Source organism: Heteronotia binoei, chromosome 8, assembly GCF_032191835.1.
Source record: "Heteronotia binoei isolate CCM8104 ecotype False Entrance Well chromosome 8, APGP_CSIRO_Hbin_v1, whole genome shotgun sequence".
NCBI classification, from domain to species: Eukaryota; Metazoa; Chordata; class Lepidosauria; order Squamata; family Gekkonidae; genus Heteronotia; species Heteronotia binoei.
The window spans coordinates 104,986,611-105,009,593 of record NC_083230.1 but is presented as its reverse complement, the minus strand read 5'-3'; the positions used below and the strand labels follow the sequence as shown (position 1 = coordinate 105,009,593).

Below are 22,983 nucleotides of genomic sequence, written 5' to 3'. Positions count from 1 at the left end.
TTTCCAGTGGGCTAAGGATATCCCTTATCTTAATTGTTGCTGTTCCTCCTCCTTACACACTAACAATTTCCTATCACCACTGTTACTGACAGATTTCCTAATCCATACACCCAGAGGTCTTTTCTTCTCTTTACTATTGACGGTCAGTCTTATCCTGTGTGGTGGGCGAGAAACATCTGAAAAATAAAGGTTTCTGCAAGACCAAAGTATCCATCTACAGAGATGACTGCCCGCTGTTTCTCTAAATGAGCCAGTTCTCTCACCTTCCCTCCTTTGAATCAGGGGTGACGTCCTGAACAGTGACTCATACAGACACATATGGGGTGAAAAGTATGCTTCCAGTTTTAATTTAGGGCCGGGGAAAAGTTACGCCTCCATTATCAGAAGTTTGGAAAAGGCTATTTCTAGCTATTACTGAGTACACGCTCAAAAATCCAAGAGGGGGAAATTGATTGTACATATTACCAGAACATGTTGCAGAACATTCTGCCAGAAGTGAGCCATTGGGAGTGCCTAAAATATATAACTCAATGCAATAAAATGTCGATTGAGCCTTTGTTTAGAGATGAGGCTTGTTTGGTCTTCACATACATTAAAAGAGGAGGGAAGTCTAGGGCCATTATATACTACTGTATGCCCTACAACTTTGTCACACAGTCTTATTTTGGTGATGACGGAAGGCAGGAAGTTTTTAGTTTGTACATACAGTCAGGAATACTAATTGGCCAACACTTTCTTTACACGTCTGTTGGTGTGCCTCGCCATTTTATCCATGTTCCCAAAACATGATCTATCGCAACAAAATATTTTATTCAGAAGATACTGGTCAGGTCCTTCTGTTTAACCCCAAGATGCCCTATTTTAAAAATATGCTGTGTTTCCCCACTGTCAACTGGCTTCCTTCATACCTGTCATGCGAAAGCATGTTGAATGTGCCAACTTTGAAAAGCCAGGCTAATTGAAAGAAGGCCTTTCTAAAGCTATTGGTTGCCCCAGTTCCTTAACAACATGCTATTGCCCACCCTACTCTTGCTGCTTTAAGCTCTTTCCTATGAATTTTGGCATGTGGACGAAAGCTCTGCAGCCTCCAGGAGTGTCACATCTGGGCAGTTTTTCTCATCCAAGTAATTTTTATGGCCCACACAATTTCCTTTCCCAGTGCTGCTCTTCTCCATTATTCGTGTTGACAAGGGATGTTCCATCCGTAGATTGTTTCCCCTGTTTCTGCTTCTTCATTTCTTGTATTTTTTTTGTTTCTTTTCTACTTTCTTCTTGTTGTTTCCTTTCTTTCTCACTCTTGTGCTTTTTTGTCCTTTTGCTTGTCTGTTTATTTTCACCCTGTTTCTCCTCTCTTCCTCTCCACTTCCAACTTCCTCTCCCCCTTCCCTTCTTCCTCCTCCTCCTCCCATCTTTGGTCCTATTGAAGTTGAGCCCAATGCCGGGACACCACGCCGTAGACCTCTCTCCTTCTGCCCTTGCTGTGCCCACGAAGGTAATGTAACATCTTGCATACCCTCCATCTCCTTCCAAAACCACCGTCGGATTGGCGTAGGGACATTAGTCAGCTAGCGACAGAATCGAGCGGCTCACCACCAAAATATTCCTCTTCTTTCCTCCGATCTCAATGAAATCCTCTGTAACAATCTTGATATGAAGTGTACCTAGCAATATCTTAAAGGTACAGTATCCCTTTCTTAGCTGTACTTTGCAGGGGCAAGAATTGCTCTCCCACGTCACTGGGGGCATTTATCTGCATTGGTTGTGGTGGTAACAGTATCAACCCCATAAAAGCTCCTGTTTGACCAGCTGGTTTTTCGCCAAAGGGATCCCTGGAGAAAGCATGAAGCTCTCTCCTTAAACAAAATCACCCTAACAGATTAAAGGAATACTGCATCTTTTGCAATGACTGGTTTGTCCATCTTCCCTCACCTATGAAACGCCAGCCTTCTGACCTGCCAGAGCCCCGATTGGCCTGCTGAGGAACTTTTTTTTTTACACTTGTCCCAGGTGGACCCGGTTTTCCATGTAAAGTTTCTGTTTCTCAAGGCATGGGGGAAAGGGGCGGAGTGTGATTACAGTGTGTAATTTCTGCTAACCACTGTATCTGCTTTCCATAATGCACCTTCATTTAGTTAATTCATACTTCCTCCCCATCCCTTCCATCTCCTTCTCCTCATTGGCTGACACAGTAAATAAATGCTTTCATAGACCAGTGGTAACACTCATTTTTGCTCTTTCAACCAGAAGATATCCCCCCTCCCCCAATATATTTATAATGGAAAGGGTGGGAAAACTTCCCAGTGCTTTTCATGGCTCCACCATACCAGGCATATGCATGGATAAGCTTCCTTTCTCTATCCACCCTGGCTATGAGGGCACCTTGTGCAGAGATGCTCAGAAAGGCATGATTGGGACTGGATAACCAAGGGGTATAGCATCTACAACCAAGCGTCTATAATAGGCTAGATCAGTAGTTTTCAACCTTTTTATCCTTGGGGACTGATGAAAATAGGATAATTATTTCAGGGATTGCTAAGGCAGAAATACAAACCATAGAATGCCCCAGCCCAGCGCCAGGCAAGACAGCTCTGCCTCCCTCCAGCCAGCCCAGCCCAGCGGCTTCGGCAGGAGAGAGAGTTTTGCATGGGGTCGGGGGGAGATGCAACTCTGCTTTCACGGATTGGCAGAAATTTTGGGCGAACCGGCACTGGTTCATGGACTGTTGGTTGAAAACCACTTAGTTAGATTAAGATTTTGTGTTTATATCCAGTTATCTTGGATCAGTTTCATAGTAAGAAAAAGACGATGATGAGTTTGCCATCCATGTTATTTTTTCAGGGAGTAAAGGTTGGATGAGAGGCCTTATGCATCAGTCCTCCAGAGCAAGGATGGTCAACTTTTCTACATACATGGACCTGTGTATTCTCTTGAGAGCAGTGATAAGAGCATAAGAGAAGCCATGTTGGATCAGACCAATTGCCCATCCAGTTCAACAGTGGCCAAAAAACCCCAAGTGCCATCAGGAGATCCATCAGTGGGGCCAGGACACTAGTCCAATGTCTAGACGAGTATTTTTGCTGCACAAATTGGCCACCTTCCCCTACAATCACAAATGGTCTGACTCTGTAATAATGTCAGTACCATCTTACAAAATGGTGCTCCATTGTTTGGAGTGCATGTTTTTTAGGCATATCAGAGAATAGCATGCAAAATTCCCTTCCCCCCTCCCAAAAAAGAAGCCATAACAATAACATCTTTATTTTCCACACAAATGAATATGGGCAAATATTTGGCTGTGCTTAGATGAAAATTTGGTATGGTGACCAGCTGCCAGGTGAAATGCTTTGAGGTCACATCTGGCTTTTAAGTCACCGCTTTGCCATTCCTTTTAGAGTTTCCACTTTGGACTTCCATGAAGAGTCTACATTTTGGCCAAGACAGAGCAGCTTTTGGTATAGACAGGGGTGGAATTCTAGCAGGAGCTCCTTTGCATATTAGGCCATACCCCTCTGATGTAACCAATCCTCCAAGAACTTACAAAAAAGAGTCTTATAAGCTCTTGGAGGATTGGCTTCATCAGAGGGGTATGGCCTAAAATGCAAAGGAGCTCCTGCTAGAATTCCACCCCTGAGTATAGATGTTACGGTTTTTGCCTATAGCTAGACAGAGATTCCATATTATGGTTTCTTCCTTCTTAGAGTACTTTTGCTCAGTAGTTTTATAAAAGAGTCAAGTGATACCAGTTAAACGTAGGAATTACTTCCCGGTAATGGACTGCTGTGTAGCAGTTGTGGCATAGCATACCAGTTTCTTAAACCTTCTTTCTTCAAGCACTTAAGCTTGAAGAGATGGTAACAGCTAATCGGTATAGGGCACGTTAAAATGATCTGCTAAAATAGTTGCCCTGTGGGATGTTAGGAAATCATGTGGGCTTGTGGTAGGTAAGTAGGCCCCTTTTGATCAAGATATACAGACAGGACTTCACTCGCATATGAGCTGATTTTCTGGATCTAGGCCCAAAAGTGGTGTTGTCTGGAAGGCACTACCATAGTACTTTAGTAGATATGGATTGTGTGCGATTGTAGTTTTACTGAATCTGAAAATCTTCATGAATGGCCGTGGTACGTTGACTTTTCCAATGGGTCTTCTTGTTTATTCTGGAAGACCTTAGAGGTTAAGAGTGGGCTGGCACCTGTTGGTGTTTTGCATTGCCATTGAGGTTCTATGCTGATTGTTAATTGGGTCCCCCCCTTTAATTGGATTCTCTCGATTGTAGATGGTGACTGTTTTAATTTGTTAGCTGTCTTTCTGACCTGCGAAGGCCAAAACATGGTTTATAAGTATTCTAAATACAATTTCAAAAATATTGATCAAGAGCAGGTTTGGATTTGAAGGAAGTGTTGGATTGAAGTTCTTGAAAAGCTGCTGCTCTTTCTTCTGCTTTTCTGATTTCCTTCATTCTGGAAACAGCCTGGGGCAGAATCTGCATCTGTGTGGTTTAGGAGCCTCTTTGAAAGAACGAAAGGGCACCTAGAGAATGCGTTGAGCAGATTCAAAGCCAAGAGGAAGGGAAAGTGTTGTTGGTCAAGGTCAGCCTTCAAGGGATGACTTAACAAGGAGGAGTGCAGTAATCAGGGCTAAGATTCGGCATAGAGTTGGCCAAAGTCGAAGAAGTCTGGTAAGGAGCTGCTGAGGTTAAATTCATGCAGTGTCTATCAGCTGCTGTATGCCAAGATGGAAATGAGTACACAGGGAGGTATCAGATGACATTATGAGCATCCACCTAGCACCCTGTTGGTATCTTGCCAAATGATGAGTCAGAACATACCTGGCTCGCAATAGCATCACTGTGTTAAGTTCCAATTGTGGGCTATACTGAAGTGCCTGAATATATCCAAAATGGAAGGGATTATAGGGTAAGGGTGCTGAACAGAACAGCATGACTCTGGGTACTCGTTTTGTGGCGAGGTGCAGTGGGGGGAAATGGATTCAGGATACTTGGCCTGAGAAGAGACCTTTACCACAGGAGACGGTGATTCTCCTTCTTGTACGCTATAGGCAAACTTTAGCAGATCTAATGAGAGTGCTCTGGCAGCATCTTGCTTGGCTTTCTTTGCACATTTTGCCCTGCCATGTTTGCTCCTGCCTGCCGGGGGGGAGAGGGGTGCTTGTGGAGATGGCGAGGAATCTTACTCAAAAGTTGACCCATGTTCTTCTCTTGGCAGGCATGGGGAAGAAAGACGACCCCAAGCTGATGCAGGAATGGTTCAAGCTGGTGCAGGAGAAGAATGCTTTGGTGCGCTACGAGTCGGAGCTGATGATATTGTGAGTGAGCTGGGGGATTTTTTCACAGGGACCACACAAAGCAGGAAAGATGAGGCCACTGCCTACATAAGAACATGAGAAACCATGTTGGATCAGCCCAGCGGCCTATCCAGTCCAACACCCTGTCACACAGTGGCCAAAAAACCAGGTGCCGTCAGGAAGTCTACCTGTTGGGCCAGGACACTAGAAGCCCTCCCACTGTTGCCCCCCCTCCCAAGCACCAAAAATACAGAGCATCACTGCCCCAGACAGAGAGTTCCATCAGTACCTTGTGGCTAATAGTCACTGATGGACTTCTGCTCCATATGTTTATCCAATCCCCTCATGAAGCCATCTATGCTTGTAGCTGCTACCACCTCCTGATGTGTAGAACTGGCCTCCATCACCCGTTAGGCCAGCCATCTCCAGCACAGCCTCTGCCTAGGTGTTTCTTGACACCCACTTGCTGTAGTCAGAAATCCAGACTGTGTTGAGTGGAGCAGGGACAAAGTCACGGGTTTCTGAGCCTGTGTAGCAAAGTGCTGAGCCTCCACTTGGCCATAGTTGATACAGACTTTCTTACTTCTCTGGCCTTGGCAACTTCTTCCCATGGCCACATGAGGGAGAAAACCTTCCCCCTTCCTTTGTGAGCAGAAACAGAGCAGTATCTCCTCTTTTGGCAAAGACCTGATCCCCACTTCCTCCCATGGCAGCCATTTTGTGATGACTTTGTCCCAGTGGCAGCCATTTTTTATTTGCCCTGCTTCCCAAGGAAGCCATTTTGTGGTAGTAGCATCCTCAAAATTCCAACCATGTCTATCAGCTCACCAAGACTAGGGGTCCCTGATTTAGGCTATATAAGACTAACAGTTTTGATGTGGGGATTAGCATGCTTTAATGTTTACTATGATGGACTAGCGCTGGTGGGACCCAAGTTCTGTTGTGCCACAAAGCTTGCTAGATTATCTTCATCCAGTTGCAAATTCTCAACCTAACCTGCCTCCCAGAATGGATGTAAGAGTAAAATAGGAACCACATAAGCTGCTCTAAGTTCCTTAGAAGAAAGACAAGATAAAAATATGTGTGATCATACACAAAGTTAATGAGGTAGAAAACTAAGGTTTCAGTAGCACATCCTATTTCCCACAGGGACCAGTCTCACGCCCCTTGAAGGCCTACAGGCACAACACAGAAGTCAAAGTGGCCCCCCATTGTTGCCCCCCCAAGTAATATTCAGAGTTGTGCTGCCTCTGAATATGGAAGTTCCATTTAGCATCAGGACAAATTGAACTTGTCTAATCCCCTTTAAAGCCATAGCCCAATCTCGACATGTTGTATAAGAAGCCCCTTTTCATGTCTCTTGTGATTCTACTGACCATCGTTTCCCGTGGGGTGTCCTCAGATGTTTTAGTATCATTTAGTATCTTCTCCTCAGAAAGCTCCTCAGCTTGAAGGGTGGTTCTGTTATCAGAACTGAGGGCTTATGCCAAGGACTTTCGAACATGGAGCTTCCTGGCCATCTTTGGCTATTTGGTCAGTAAATTTTCCCGGCCAAATCACTGCGACCAGAAAATCCACATCTTCTCTGTGTCTCCTTGCAGCGCTCGTGAGTTAGAACTGGAGGACAGGCAAAGCCGGCTACAGCAAGAGCTCCGCGAGAGAATGGCGGTGGAGGGTAAGAGCATGGATTTTGGCTAACAGTTCAGCCCCAGAAGCATTTGACTCTTTCCAGCAGCAAGTATATCTCTGACAAATCAGGGGAAACAGCAGATGGTGCTCTAGGACACCGTTGATGTAGCGTGCTGTAGTACCACTCATGGCTTCCCAACAGTGGGAGTCATTATCAGTTCCACCTCTCAGTTCTGCAAATGTATATGAGCAGGAGTCATTTCATAGCAGGATCTCCTTTGGATATTAGGCCACTCACCTGATGTAGCCAATCCAGGAGCTTACAAAAAAGCGCCCTGTAAGCTCTTGGAGGATTGGCTACAGGGTCAGGGGTGTGTGGCCTAATATGCAAAGGAGACCCTGCTATGAAATGACCCCTGTATATGAGAGTGTGTGTGTGTGTATGTATATATATGTGTGTGTGTGTGTGTGCCCGGATGTATAAATGTACACACACACACACGTATATATATAAAGGCTTCAGAAAGCTCTGTTCTTCTGAACCACAACCTGTCTCTGTGGCCTAGTCTTCACAATGAACAGGTGAGGAAGGAAGGCTGTGCCTGGACGATGTGATTTCTGACTGCAAGGATACTTTGCTGATTGAACTCTCCTCCCTTTAAAAAAAAAAAAAAAAGCCCCTGCATTTGGAAAGCTGGTACATCAATGAGAAGAGTTATAGCCTAGCATTCTCTTGACTTTCTAGTTTTCCTTTTGTAAGAATTTTTTGCCTGTATTTGGGCTCATTCCATCATCTATGCTCTGGCCTGAGTTGAGACCTGGGTTCAAATCCCCATTTGTGCCATGGAAGTTTGTTGGGTGACCTACACCTACAGTTTGTAAGAAGCTCACTCTGCACATTCTTTTATTTATCCATAAAATGAGTGGGGGGAGTCATGTGACCCAGAATTCATTGTGTCTCACATAAAAAAAGGACTGTTTTAACATACAACTAAAAGGTTAATGTGCAATTAAAGGGCCAAACTTTAAAAACAAAGTGTAAAAAAATCATAAATCAGCATACATGTATTTATTGTAGAAAGCTAAAACCATTTAAGGGCCCATCATAAGCCTCTATCCTATGTAAAATCATAAAACCTCAATGGGAACCCACTCAACTTGACCTGACGCGTTTCGACCTAGATTGGTCTTCTTCAGAGGCCAGAAAGGTAAGTACACATATTGGCTCATAATACAGAACAGAATAAAACAGCAGAACAATGCTGGACCACAAGGAAATTTAGTGAAGTGACAAAGGCTTAGAGATATTCTTGAGGCCTCTTGTTCTATAGCCTTATGTCTTAATCAAGGGCATACCTATAGCATTCAGTGTTTTTTTGTATGCCACATGGTCCAGAATTGATCAAGTAAAGTCAGAGCCTATGTGCCAAGAGTTGGACACACAACTGTTGTTTTATTCTGTTCTGTATTATGAGCCAATATGTGTACTTACCTTTCTGACCTCTGAAGAAGACCAATCTAGGTCGAAACGCATCAGGTCAAGTTGAGTGGGTTCCCATTGAGGTTTTATGATTTTAGATAGGATAGAGGCTTATGATGGGCCCTTAAATGGTTTTAGCTTTCTACTATAAATACATGTATGTTGATTTATGATTTTTTTACACTTTGTTTTTAATGTTTGGCCCTTGAATTGCATATTAACCTTTTAGGTTTCTTACTCCAGTTTTTGGATTAAGTTTCTTTCCCTTCTTTGTTTTTCTTAACATACAACTAGCCAGGGCTTTTTTTTGTAGCAGGAGCTCCTTTGCATATTAAACTACACACCCCTGATGTAACCAATCCTCCTGGTGCTTACAGTAGGCCCTGTATTAAGAGTCCTGTAAGCTCTTGGAGGATTGGCTACATCAGAGGGTGTGGCCTAATATGCGAAGGAGTTCCTGCTACAAAAAAAAAGTCCTGCAACTAGCCATGCGCTATAGAAGAACATAGTTGTGTACCTCATTTCAGTAAGTCTCAGCACATCTGATGCAATCTGAGCTAAGCCTTTGGATACCTTGACTCCTGCCCTCCTCCTCCTCCATCTCTCTAGATCATCTGAAGACAGATGAAGAGCTGTCTGAGGAGAAGAGGATCCTGAATGAAATGCTCGAAGTGGTGGAGCAGAGAGACTCTCTGGTGGCCCTTCTCGAGGAGCAGAGACTCCGGGAGAGAGAGGAAGATAAGGACTTGGAGGCTGTCATGCTGTCCAAGGGGTTCAACTTGAACTGGTCCTGAGCTTGTTCCATTCCCTGCTGCTGATCGGTGATGTCCTGTCGGCGTATGCCAAGTTGGCTGGAGCTGCCCAGATGGTGGAGACGGCTTGGCGTGGAAACCTCGTTGGGCAGGGAGGTTCTTTCAGCATCTGAGTGCTCGAGCTAGAGGCTCCCCTGCCCACCAAAAAGAAGAGGCTGGATCTAAAGGTGCAGAGTCCAGTGTGAGGTCTGCAAACCGAAGCCTGAGGTTGCGTGCCTTCCTCGCGGACCTGTTAAGAGGCCATTGAGGGGTGTGTCGTTTCGTTTGTTTGTTTTGCATTCTTTGAGAAACTGCTTACAAACCTTGGAGATTGAAAATAATTTTGTGTTGTTGTTTTTTAAAAAAACGAAAAACCAGGTGGACTTTCAGCCTGTCCCTTTTCATATTTTGTCTCACTGGTTGTGTCCTTAGATTCTCTCCACCCACCCACCCCACCCCCAATACAAAGGAGAGAAATGGTTTTTGTCTTTTTATCGAATGACAGCATTCTGCAACAGCTCCAAGGAGAGCCCACCCCCTTGACCAGGAGAGTTCCACCAGTCCCAGAGCTCGGAAAGGTGTAGATGCAAAAGTTCTCCCCACCAAAGAAACCTGAAGCTGCCGTTCGTTTGTGTGGGCGTGGAAGGACCCTGGAGAGAGAGAGGACTGGAATCTTGTCGAGGCTGATTGTAGCCTGAGACACGCACGAGGGACCTTCTGCGGTTTCTGCAAGAAGTCCCAGGCCCAAACAGACTAGGTCTCTTCCCTGTGGCCACCCACCAGTTGCCATGGCCACCAGAAGGGAATCAAGGGGAGGCAAAACATCCCTTCTCAACCCTGCCATGTTCTGGACAGAAAGAGACTGTGTTCCACTATCTGTTGATACACGTTTAAAAAAGAAAAGAAAAGAAAAGGACAAACTACTCTGTTGTGAACATTTTGACACTGGAAAGTGCTGGTTTATGAACATGGGTTTCTTTGGAAGCATTTTGGAGGCAGCTGTTTCAGAGCATCCTTCGGCTTCTGGACACCCAAGAGCAAACCCTTAAGGCTGTTCAGTTGGGTGTGTGTGTTTTTTAAATAGGTTGTATTTTTTTTTCCTGCACATCAGAAATGAAGCGGAAGACCTGTCCAGGCCCTTTAGTCACTTTAGGATCCTTTAATGTTCATTAACTTATTTTATTTTTTTTAATACTTGAAAAAAGATTTGCATTTGTACATTTCTGAGCGAGTGATGGGATTTTGTGTGCCTGCTCTGCAACCCCCCCCCCCCAAATCTGTTTTGTCTCTTCTCGTCTTGCTTCTCCCTGAGTCTACTTTTTTAGGGTTCTTCTCAATGGTGTTTCTGTTAATGCACTGGAACCGTGGAGAGGAGGTGCTTTTGAAGCTCCAGGGTGTTGAATCAAAGTCCCAGGAAGCAGAATCTGTTTTTTGGACTGGCTCTTGCAGTGTCAATGTGCTCCCGCCCCACATCCACCGCCCTTGCAGGTGCAGGACTTCCAAGCAGATTCCTTGAGGAATCTCCCACACCCGCTGCAGAGAGGGTTGACATCAGGATTTTGCATTCCCCCCCCCCCCCGAATTGACGGGAAAGCTTCTTTACTTAGTTTAACTCTTGCTGCAAATTTTGCACTCCAGTGAGGAGGCCTGGCCACTCCCTGTCTTCCCTGTATCCACTCCCCCCCATCGATGACCTAAAGGGCAAACCACACTGGCACCTTCCAGCCTGCCTGCATGCAAAGGATTAGCACAAGCTCCACAAGGTCTCTCCCAAGCCTCCCTCTGAAGGGATCAGAAAGGGTTTGGGGGCTCAGGACTCCTCACCCAGTGCAGTAGCAAATAGAACATAACAGAGACTAGACTCTTCTCTGTCACCAGCTGAAAGGTCCCGTAAGCACACAAAGTCCTTTGCCATATCTTCTCGGACGGTGCCAACCTGCAGCTTCCAAACTCTATCCTTCATTTTTATTTTTTATTTTTTTTAAAGGTGAATTGGCAGTGTGTGTATTGAAGCTATGTTTGTTTTTATTCCCATGGGTATCTAATGCGCTGTTTTTTTTATTTACAGCCAAGGGAGATTATAGTTCACTTTGGAACAGGGTGGGGAGCGTCTGTATCTGAATTGAGACTCACTATCACTTTTGGTACCCAGGTTTAAAACGAGAACAGCATCCCTGTGCCATCAATCAAACGCAGGAGAGAGACTTGCAGCACTCTGCTTTCCCATAAGGCAGTGCTTTAGCAGAAGAAAACACTCCTGCTGAGATTCTTTTGGAGGGATATGAGCCCTACCCCATACTCAGTTGGTAGGTGAAGTAGCAGTGCTTCAGAGGTTGCTAGCAAAGTTTGGGTGAGACACAGGGGCTTCCTCACTGTCATCCACTATCCCCTGCTGGTGTCTTGGGAAGGGGATTTGTTTCCCTTAGATTTTTCCCCCAGTTGAAGTCTTTGTTCCTGTGGAAGGCCTTAAGGTTCGGCTGTTATGCAGGTAATCTAACCCTTCTCTCAAGGGAGTGTGGAGGCTGCAAGCTGGAGATGACGGCCATAGTTCTCTCCAGGAAGTGGCACGGTGTTCCGAAGTTCAGCCCATTGCGGAGCGCAAGTCCTGTTGCTGTCCAGTTCAAGAAACAAGGGGCTGGGCTCCCGCAAGGCGGACCTCCAGTTCTGGAACCGTCTGCCTGCAAACAGTTCCGCCATAGCTCAGCAGGTGCCGTTTCAACGCCGCAGCAGAAAAAGTTAAGCCTGCCAGCAAACGGCGAAAGACCCCTGCTGCTTCCCTCTCAAAAAGCTGGACAAAGGTAGCAGGTGTGAGATAATTTAAAAGAAGATGATAACCCTCGGCTGTACACTTAGTGTTCAAGCAGAGGTTGTGCACCTTTTTTTTTTTTAACATCACAGTGCATTAAAAGTCAATGCAGATCCCCAGAGGAAGACGTTGCAGCTTTTCAGCCAACTTACCAACGGCAGGCCTTGTAGCGTTTGTCTGAATTTAAGTGTGGGTATGTATGTGTGAGCAGGGGGCACCCTCCCTTCAGTAGAACTGTTTCAGCGTTTTCATGTAGGAGCCTTTCCAATTTATGTGGAAAACATGAAGGGCTGCCTAAGTGAGAGAAAGGGCATTTTCTCCTCATCTGTGATGTCCAAATGGCCTCCTGTTTAAATGTTAAAAAAAAGACAGAGATGCTTCAAATGTTAGGCATATTGTTTCCCTGCTTCACTTTTTAAAAAGTGTCTTGGTGCAAACAGATGAAGGTGCCCCAGCCGACTGCTGAGGCTTCGTACAGCCCTCTCTTCTGATTCATGATGTTAACTAAGGTTCGCTCTTCTCAAAGCCATGCTTTCTTTCAGCAGAAGACAGCAGGCACGGGGAAGCAGTGTGTCCATATTTTTTAAAGTTGATCTTTTTTAATGTCCTCAGCAGGTGGTAAAAGACCATCTTGATCTGTTCTCAGCTCTTCTAGTTTCCTTATAAAACACTGCTTAAAACTGAAAATTGTGTTTTCAGAGGGCGGGGGGCGGGGTGGAAATTGCTACAAACTCCTGAGAGTTTCTTAACCTGATTTCCTATAATCAGAACGTGTCCAACCTTGGGTTATGTTAGCTCCTGAAATGAATATGGTGAATATAATCCACACAGAAGTAGATTGGTGTGTACAAACCCTTTGCCAGAAAAAGAGAATATATAGAGAAAAAGATCTGTCCAGCAGCATGGTTACTCGGTCCACCTTAATTTTAATATGGTGAATGCCCAGGAAATCTCCAGTATGTGTCTCAGCTGTTATTGTTTTTCTGAAGACAGTCCTGCTCCATTCAAGTGATGAGTTACCAATGGAGGATAACTTCTCTTTTTCTAAATCCCGCTTGTGCAGGATGAAGGATTTGCTCCTCGGTCACCCAGTCCTCCAGTTTTGATAGCAGATGTTTGCTATAATGCTTTGCTGCAATATCAAGTAAGCTTACAGGTCTGTAATTTTGTGGATCTAGTTTATTGCCTTTTTGGTGAATGGGCACTACAATACTCAGTTTCCAGCCAGGAGGAATTGCCCCTGTAGTGTTAATCTGGGAAAAGACTCTGACCAGAATTGGGGCCCACCAGTTAGGAAAGGCCTTCTATAACTCAGGGGATAGCATGTCCTCTCCTGGGGATTTTCCGGAGGCCAATGAGGCTATTAGCCCTCTTACCTCTGATTCAGAGACTGGTGGCCAAGTTGGTAAATCCTTGCAATCTAGGGAGATCTCCAGTGAAGGATTATTATTCTTTCCCATTAAGGAGGGATGTGGCCCAAAAACCTTGCTAAAATGAGAAGACCAAACATGGCCAGGTATGTACGCGTCCATCTGAGAATAGGAATTTCCTCTTTTATTTGAAACCAAGTTCCAAAAACAAGACTCATTTTTCTCTGAAACTGCCCGATCTAACTCACTCCAAAGAAATTTGGCATGCTCAAATTTCTAGTAGGTTTTTATGTTTTGTCCTGAGTTGTACGAAGTTTGACATCTGCATCTCCTCTCCACGTCTCCTAACTTGTCTCATAGTATAATGCAGGTCTTTGCACTCACGGTCATACCAGTTGTTCTGGGTATGCCAAATCTTATTTGTATGCCTGTTGTTAGTTAGTATGGGTTTAAGGAGGGTATTAATTTCATCAAATATTTTAAGTTCTTCTGGTTTGTTCTGCAGAAGAGATGTCCTCAAGCTGTTCATATCTGGACTTGCCAAGGTTTAAGATAGTGTGATAACTTCTCTCTTATTGCATCCCATTTTCCCATTGCCAAGTCAAAATTTAGTTTACATAGCAGGGTTTTTGAGGCTAGGGATCCTAAACAGGAAGGGGCAGAATGAACCATAAAATATAGATCGACGTGTAGAGCCAGTTCTTTCTCCTGTCACATTTAATACATAACTAAACAGTTGTTGATTTGAATGCGGCAGTTGGACCCCACCAATCGCCCGTGTTGGATTTTTGCCAGTTCAGCCCTCCTGCAGCTGACCCCCATCTTCCCCAGCTTGATGACCAGGGGGCAGTCCTCTAACCTCCAGGAACAGCATTTGTGTGTGTGTGGGGGGGTACGTCTTAAAATGCAATAGCAGCAGGGGAGCGACAAAGAAGCAATCTCTGCTGTTGGGAACCCCTCAGGCAGTGTAGATTTTCAGTGCGCGAGCAAGCATTGCAGCAGGCATCTTTGGTTACCCACAGGCCACTTCCCTCTGAGAGAACAGGGATTCCAGACTGTGTGCATTAAAAATGGTCTTCACTGGGGAAAAAGCAATTCCCCAGAGGAAGTACAGTTCTGGTTTTGGTTTTATTAATTGACTTTTGGGGAATTGGTCCTTGGAAATGGGGTGCCTCCTGAAAAACTGATAAATCACCTCCCACCTATCGTTCCGATGCAGTAATTCATGTCTGAAGAAGAGCAATAAAATGTTTCAATTAGGAGTTAGGAAACCCTAGGATTCTCTCATAGACAGACAGGCAACCTTTATTGGCATATCAAAGATAAAAATGTGTTAAAAGTTTAAAAATACGGTGAAAGAAAATACATCCATTAATAGCTTCCCTGGTTCAAATTGCAAGCTGAAGGAAACAGGGCACATTAGAGGTTAAAAGAGGATTATAACCAGAAAGTAACTGCTGAAGGATTCTCATAGTGCAGTAAGGTAAGGCCGTTGCATTCTTCCCGGCTACAGACTGAAGACATACCTCTAAGTAATCTTGCTGGTTTTTACATACATGGTATATGTACCTTTCTTTGATTTTTGTCTTGAGCTTTGCGAAGTGAAATCCTGTATCATGGTGGAAAAATGCCACCTCTTTCTCCACCAAGAAACCAGGAAAGGTTAGGGATAGGAATGGAAAACGTTTTAAAGCGTTTATCCACTTCCATGTGAAAGTGTTGAAATACCGAGGACTGGGGCCTGCACCACAGCTGTTGGAGGGCTCTTAACAGAGCACGCATCATCCACCATCATATCTGCTCTGGCCCTGATGGGGCAAAGTATGGATTGTATTTGTTGGTAGAGTTGCTGACCATTTCTGCTAGGCCTGGGTCAATAAGGCTATAAGAACAAACCATCATCCTGTAAACTAACAGAAATCAGGCTAGACTTTTATGCATTCTAGTACTCTAGAATGTCAGTTCTGTATACATAATCATGTTTCTGTCCCAAGCTGTCCCACACCTTGTTGTGCAACAAGGCAAGACACACCTCTACCAGAAAATTAGAAGAGTGCATTTCAGCTCCTAACACCACCACAGGTCTGCTTCTACCCCCTACAATTTTAGTTCAAGCCCCACTTTAGGTTCTGCGTCTCCATGTACTTAATATAAAGAATGTAGGTTGGATATTTTGAGCTTAAACGGTGGATTTTATTGCTCTGGAAACATGAGTTGTATTTTCTCTCCCATTTTAATGTTTTCTGTAATACTTTGTGGCCTCCATGCTCCCTCTGGAAGTCTTTTTCTGTCTTTAAGTGCAGTGTTTGGCCCTCCTTTTTTTAGGCCATGGTGCTAATGCAGAAGTAACAAGGAGAACACTTGTTGCTTTCTCTGTGAGTTTTTAATCTTTTCTTTTAAAAAAAATAATACAAACCAGAAATGCTTCACAGCATTCACAGTTATGTCTACAGTTGCATGACCTATTAGTGTGAACTTTTGATAACACCCTAAAATTGTGACACCCTAAACACCCTAAAATTGTGACCACCTCTCATCCAAATGCTCCCTTCATTTTGGGTTTAAGAAAACAAATTTAACCAGAATGTTTACATTTGGACTCAGAGAGGAAAGTGTGTGTGTGTGTGTTTTCCAACCTCATCAGTAAAAAAAACAACCATGCTGTGTGTTGGGACTGTTTTTCCCCTTGCAATAAAGAATATCATAAAACAGATGGTTGATACTAAGAAGTCGGGGAGAATCACTCCCAGTGCCCGATGCACATACAAGCAGGGCTGATCCTGCCACTTGGTAAACTAGGCAATTGCCTAGGGCGCTGGCCTTCTGGGGGCACCAAATTGGGCACCCCCCATGTGACTTGGTGATGTTATCAATGCGGGGTGGGGGGCAGAAGTTAGCCCTGCCTAGAGAGCCAGACAGTCTAGGGCTGGCCCTGCATACAAGCTCTCAAGAATCCCCCCACCTTTTAGGGCACAGTCGATGGACTTTTATAAGCAAGGTAGTTGAACAGATGAGAATGGCACTAAAGCTACAGATTGGGGTAATGTCATGTCCTGATAGCATTTCAGTAATTTAATTTGTGTGTGTGTGTGTGTGGAGAGAGAGAGAATTTGTATGTCAAAACCAGTCCCAACGAAGAGATTTAATGTGGTACCTTCCCCTTGGGACAGGTGGGAACTCTGATGTTCAGACTATAGCTGACCTGTGTGCTCTGCAGTGTAACAGGAAATTGTGTTACTGAAGTTTTTTCATGTCTAAGAAACCCAAGCCCGTTTCACTCCCCCCACTCGGTTGCATTTCAGTCATTTCATTCTGTATGTTCTTATGCACACTTGCGTTGATGGGTGTTAAAGATTTTAGCACCTTGGGTCACCAACTAAAAAATAAAAGTCATTAATTTTTTTCTTATGTTGTTGTTGGCTGGGGTTTGATTTGTTTTGCGGTTAGCAACTGCATTGCTTCTGCAGGAGTCAAATTTATTTTTTAATTCCTGTGGATCGCTACAGAACAAACCATTTAACCTACACACAGAAACAGCAGCAGGTCTCCTCCCTTTGACCTGGGCTGTGCTTTTGAAGGCCCTTTGCAGCTTGAGAGACCGGTAATCCCTTCTCCATCACATAGGTCTGAATGTGTTTGTAAAGTTTTGTTTAACAAAACTTTTGAACTCATGTACCAAACAATGCCATGTTGTGGTGAACATGTCATCATCTACCTAATCCAGTTGTACCCAATGTTCCATGTAAGCTGAGTTAGTGTGGGCTAGCTCACATTTTTTTTAGCCTCCGGCTCACACATTTTTGTCTTAGCTCCAGAAGGATGGCCCCAGAGCAACCTAATTTATGCAGTAGCCAAATCGCTCACTCACTGCTTTAATGCCAGTAGCTCATGAAGTAGAATTTTTGCTCACAGGATTCCACAGTTTAGAGCAGGGGTAGCCAAACTTCCTTAACATAAGAGCCACATAGAATAAACATCAGGAAGATGATAGATAGATGGATGATGGGAAGGAAGGAAGGAAGGAAGGAAGGAAGGAAGGAAGGAAGGAAGGAAGGAAGGAAGGAAGGAAGGAAGGAAGATGAGGAAAGGAAGAGGGAAGGAGAGTTGGAAAGAAAGCAACTTTAAATGTATTTCCAAGCTGCCAGCTTGCTTGGCTTGGCAAAGTGATTCAAAGAGAGAAATGCCTTCTCCAAGCTGGCTGACAGGGTGTTGGGAGCTCCGAGAGCCACACAATATGTGTGAAAGAGCCACATGTGGCTCCTGAGCTGCAGTTTGGCTACCCATGGCTTAAAGGGAGTATTGTACCACCTTGGTAATTAAAAAAAAATGAATGAAGATTTATTCAGCTGCAACAACCGAAGAGACAGAAAAGGAACGAATACATGAAGCTCCCTTACACTGAATCCTACCATCATACCATCAAGGTCAGTATCATCCACTGGAGGTGTCACCAAGGTCACCCAGCCCAATCCGAGTTGAGTAGCCTTTGAGCTCAAGGAGGCAGGTAAACAAATTACAAGCAGCTGGGGTGCCCTTCAGCTTTAGTAACTGCCTCCAGTCCCCTGTTCTTCCTTCCAGTCAGGAGCCAAAGCCCCCACTCCTGAGCTTCCTGGGAATGACTAGGAATTCCTCTCTGCAAGGTGGACTCACAGCAGGGATTCACAAGAGTCAAGCTTTAGTAGGTGGTCTGCCAGTCTAGGACACTAGATTCTATTGCCAGCTGTGGAGACTTAAGTTATGAATTTTAAAATATATTTTATTAATGTGCAAAGAGTACTTTACACTTTAAGAACAGTCAGTGAGGACAGCAAATAAAAAATCTAAATACTTAGTAGATAGCTAAAAATACTTTAGAGGCAACATAAGAGAAGCCATGTTGGATTAGGCCAATGGCCCATCCAGTCCAATACTCTGTAACACAGTGGCCAAAAAACCAGGTGCCATCAGGAGATCCACTAGTAGGGCCAAGACACTAGAAGCCCTCCCACTATTGCCCCTTCCCCCAAGCACCAAGAATACAGAGCATCACTGCCCCAGACAGAGAGTTCCATCTATATCCTTTGAGTAATAGCCGCTGACGGACCTCTGCTCCATATGTTTATCCAATCCCCTCTTGAAGCCATCTGCGCTTGTAGCTGCCAACACCTCCTGTGGCAGTGAATTCCATGTGTTAATCACCCTTTGAATGAAGAGTACTTCCTTTTATCCATTCCAACACGACTGCTCAGCAATTTTATTGAGTGTCCACAAGTTTTTGTATTGTGAGAAAGGGAGAAAAAGTACTTCTTTCTCTACCAGTTTGGTGTAGTGGTTAAGTGTGCGGACTCTTATCTGGGAGAACCGGGTTTGATTCCCCACTCCTCCACTTGCACCTGCTGGCATGGCCTTGGGTCAGCCATAGCTTTGACAGAGGTTGTCCTTGAAAGGGCAGCTGCTGTGAGAGCACTCTCCAGCCCCACCTACCTCACAGGGTGTCTGTTGTGGGGGAGGAAGGTAAAGGAGATTGTGAGCCGCTCTGAGACTCTTCGGAGTGGAGGGCGGGATATAAATCCAATATCTTCTTCTTCTTCTACCTTCTTTATCCCATGCATAATCTTGTAAACCACTATCATGTCATCCCTCAGTCATCATTTCTCCAATCCCCAAACACTTTAACCTTTCTTCATAGGGAAAATGTTTCACAAGTACAAGATAGTACCCTTCCAGTTGCAGGTTCCAAAACAACTCTTCTCCAGAGTTCAGTCAGTCAGTGCAGGTTTGGCTTCAGCAAGCAAAGTCCCAAAGATGGCCAAAATGACCCAAGACATGCCAGCAAGCCATTATAGCGTGTAGACACCTTCCAGGCTAAGGAATAGGTTTTAGGTGGCTTCCTTTATTGCATTGAGTCCAGAGTGTTGCTAGACCTTTGCACCAATCAGGGCTCAAGCAATTCTGTATGATCAAATGTGTAAGCCAATGATTGGCCATATGACCTAATAGTCTCCAATCATGTGAGGAGGGCAAAAGCCAAACAACTTCATTCTCTCACAGGTGCCTCATTAGATGGAAATGTACAGGGCAGATAGCAGCAAAACAAGGACAAGGCACAGCTGGTGTTATCACACTATCAAAGGTCAGTGTGTTCTTCTCTGCACAGCAAGTTGAGTCTCTATAGAAAAACTGAAAGCAGACCACAAAAACAGCCTGACCAAACTTTTGAAACGGAATCCATTTTGAGTGAAACGAACTTCTCGACAGGAGGTCTTTCACATCACCTACTACCTGGTTCTTTTACCTGGAGATGGTAGGGATTGATCCTGGGACCATCTGCATATCGAGTAGATACTCTACCACTAACCAATGGCCCCTCCCCAACATGCCAAACAAGTACATTGTCCAAGGATTTACCCACTACAAACTGTCCAGCTGAGCAAATAAACAAGAATATCAGTGGAGTTATCCTAATTCTACTTCTAACTATTGTTGCCAGAAATCTTGGGGGGCAGTGGAATGTTAAAAAATATTCCTTGCCATGTGGAAAGTTAAGGAGCAGTGCAGTGGTTGAAATGTGAGACCAGGATCTGGGAGACCCCAGTTCGAGTCCTCATTCTGTCATGGAAGCCCTCTGGAAGACCTTGGCCCAGTCGTCTCTCTCAGCCTAACTTCCCTCATAGAGTGGGGTTTGTGATGATAAAACAGCAGAAGGAAGAATGATGTTGCCAGCCACTTTGGCTAGTTGGCTGTGTGTACCATAGTAAGTCACAAATAAGGCTAGTTGGCTGTGTGTACTGTAGTAAGTCACTGTTAAGTACCTATGTAATTGGCTGTATTTATTCTGATGAAGATATGTGGTCAGATAAACCACACCACTTAGTCTGCTTGAACCACAAACAATCCTGCTAACTTAGTCAAGTACAGCGTGGCAGTATTTGCCTCAGATAAATGGCCCAGATAATGGAATAGATAAGGATAGTGGGACATTTCCAGTGTTTACGAGTAGGATGCAGTTTGAGTCCAATCATGATTAGTAAATTCCCAAGCATATATTCCTACATGATCCATTTTTCCAAATATGACTATTTGCTGGATGGGGGAAGATAAATGTCTCCAGAAAAGGGATGGTGGCCATTCTACCCCAGCACAGAGCTTATAGGTAGGCCAACAGAATTTGGTACATCCTTTGAAGAGTTCACAAGAGAGTCTAACATAGAGAAGAATTTGCTTCACGTCTGGGAAGGTTCATACATGGAAAAGGTGGTCCTTGAGGAAACCTGGTCTGAGACAGTTTAGACCTTGAAAGTCAGGAGTAGCACTTTGGTTTGGGCTTTCAGACCCTGGAAGCTGACAGAGATAGTTAAAATTATGTTACGAACTCAAGGGCTCACACCATCAACAACACAGCAGCTGTATCGTGGACTACTAGCCGTTTCCGAGCACTCTTCAAAGAGCCCAGCGTCGAGCTGGTTACCGCAGTCCAATCTGGATGTTGTAAGGTATGAGTAACTGTGGATAGTGCTGACTTTTATTACAGACTGAGAGCACATGTGATTGTGAAAGGATAATTTCTGCAATTAGATTCACCTCTAGCCTTGAGTTTGTTGTCTAGATGACTTTTTCCTTAACAAGTAGAAGTTGGTCATCCCTGATCTTTGCTGTAGTGTTGATTCAGCAGCAGTTGCTAGAATCATCACACTTTACATGGCCCAGACACCCTCCAGTGTTTGTGGGAATCAGTTTTGTGGGGAAATCCTAAACTTCATCACAGTTAACAATGAATCACTCTCCCAGTGATCTATAAATGATGTGGCAGAATCAAGTTGATGGGGTTTCTCGCGTTTCTAGGGGTATTAATACACAGGCCCAGTGAAGACAGCAATACTCTGTTAATTTTTCTTTGTTTTCGATGAGTTGGCACTTTCTGCATTTTTGTGAGTTCCTGTTTTTTTTCCCTTTCCCTGCCCTCTCCTAAATGAATCATTCTCAACCTACCATCCAGCAGGTGGCGCCATAGCATAAAATTCTGACCATTTCACTACAGCTTTACACGTTTTGTATCCTGTGAACACTTTCTCATTGAGTAGGGCAGGTGTGGTCAACGGTAGCTCTCCAGATGTTTTTGCCTACACCTCCCATCAGCCCCAGCCATCGGCCATGCTGGCTGGGGCTGATGGGAGTTGTAGGCAAAAAACATCTGGAGAGCTACCATTGGCCACCCCTGGAGTAGGGGAATTGGCTAGTAATTAATTGTGATATGTGAGCGATAAATTATCCTACTTTGTCAACTAGTACAATGTTGGGCTGTGCTTTTGTGAGTATATGTGTTCTTTGTGTGTATTCTCCCTTAAACGTACATACCGATAAAATTCCACCAACCTGCTTTGCCTACTGTATTCTGGTGACTTAGTTGCTACCAGCAGGCCAATGTTAGTTATTGTGGGCCATTTGCGGGATTTTCAGACCTCCTGAGGGAGAGCTTTCCCATGAGCTGGGAAAGAGGTCATGGCCTTCGAACTGAGAGGTTTATGTGGCATGGGAATGAAAGCGCATAACAGTCTGCTTAAATGGATATATGAAACTGGCTGAATGAATTCGACATGTCTTTCTCTACATTGCATCCAGTTCTACCATGTGCACCTTTCCATAATGTAGGATAAGTCATGCCTGAAAGTGAGGATAGGAGAACTTTGTACAGTGCATAATTAACTTATTGAACTCTCTACCACCAGATGCAGAAATGATACCTAGATGAGATGGGATTTTTTTTTTAGCTAAACAAATCCATGCCACCAGGTCTATCCATAGCTCTCAGCTAAACTGACCTTCCATTAACATTAAATATGAAGAACAAATTGCCATCTGACAGCAATGAAGATCCTGTGAATTTAGGGGGAGGTACTTGTGAGTTTCCAGCATTGTGCAGGGGGTTGACCCTGGAGGTCCCTTCCAACTCTTATGATTCTATGAAATGGGGACTCTTCAAGCTCTACTAATGGACTCTTCAAGCTCTACTAATGGCCAGATGCATATTGGAAACATAGAGTTGGACTTACAGAATCCTTTTAGCAAGTCAGGTCTGGCATGATTAATAAAATAGTCCAGCTGTTTACATGGTGGCAGACTCCAGATGGGGCATTAGTAGGCTCTGGAATGATGTCTGCTTTTCTTGCATTGCTGTTTCAGTGAACAGGTGAGTAGGACAGAGGTCAGAAGGGTGGAGCAACACAATGGAACCCCTGGTTTACTGTTGCTGGATTGGGGGGGGGGGGGCTTGGTTCATTGTTGCTTGGAAGGTCTCATCTCTTTTAACGCCTGTCTGACGAGAAGAAATGTAATGCGTGCAACTTCTCCCGGTATTGTCTCCCCATATTATTGTGCAAATGGATGTTCCCAAACCCACATTTGCCAGCGTTATTTTCAGAAAAGAACTAGTGGGCATAGGAAGAGGGGTTCAAACCCCCTTTTCTGCATGTGTATTCTCCCTGGTAGACAATTCTAATGCCCATTATTTTCAACCATCTGAGGTGACATGTTGGAATTGTGTTGGGTGGAAACAATTTACTGGAGGAATAAGAGGGCAGGAGATGGGTCAAGTATACCTCTTCCTTCTAGTAATATTACCCTCAC

At 44.4% G+C, this 22,983-nt stretch overlaps 1 protein-coding gene across 2 annotated transcripts in view; it reads left to right on the top strand.

Moving 5' to 3' along the window:
- Nucleotides 1–9,542, top strand: part of MICAL3 (microtubule associated monooxygenase, calponin and LIM domain containing 3) — a 172,517-nt gene extending 162,975 nt beyond the window's left edge. The window contains exons 38-41 of one of the 2 annotated variants that reach the window (XM_060245796.1): nucleotides 1,427–1,492; nucleotides 5,226–5,325; nucleotides 6,906–6,979; nucleotides 9,023–9,542. In XM_060245796.1, coding sequence (XP_060101779.1) covers nucleotides 1,427–1,492; nucleotides 5,226–5,325; nucleotides 6,906–6,979; nucleotides 9,023–9,207 — 425 coding nt within the window. In that variant the 3' untranslated portion in view covers nucleotides 9,208–9,542. The remainder of the gene's footprint in view (nucleotides 1–1,426; nucleotides 1,493–5,225; nucleotides 5,326–6,905; nucleotides 6,980–9,022) is intronic. The other variant, XM_060245797.1, reaches the window with a different exon arrangement.
- The last annotated feature ends 13,441 nt before the right edge of the window (nucleotides 9,543–22,983 follow it).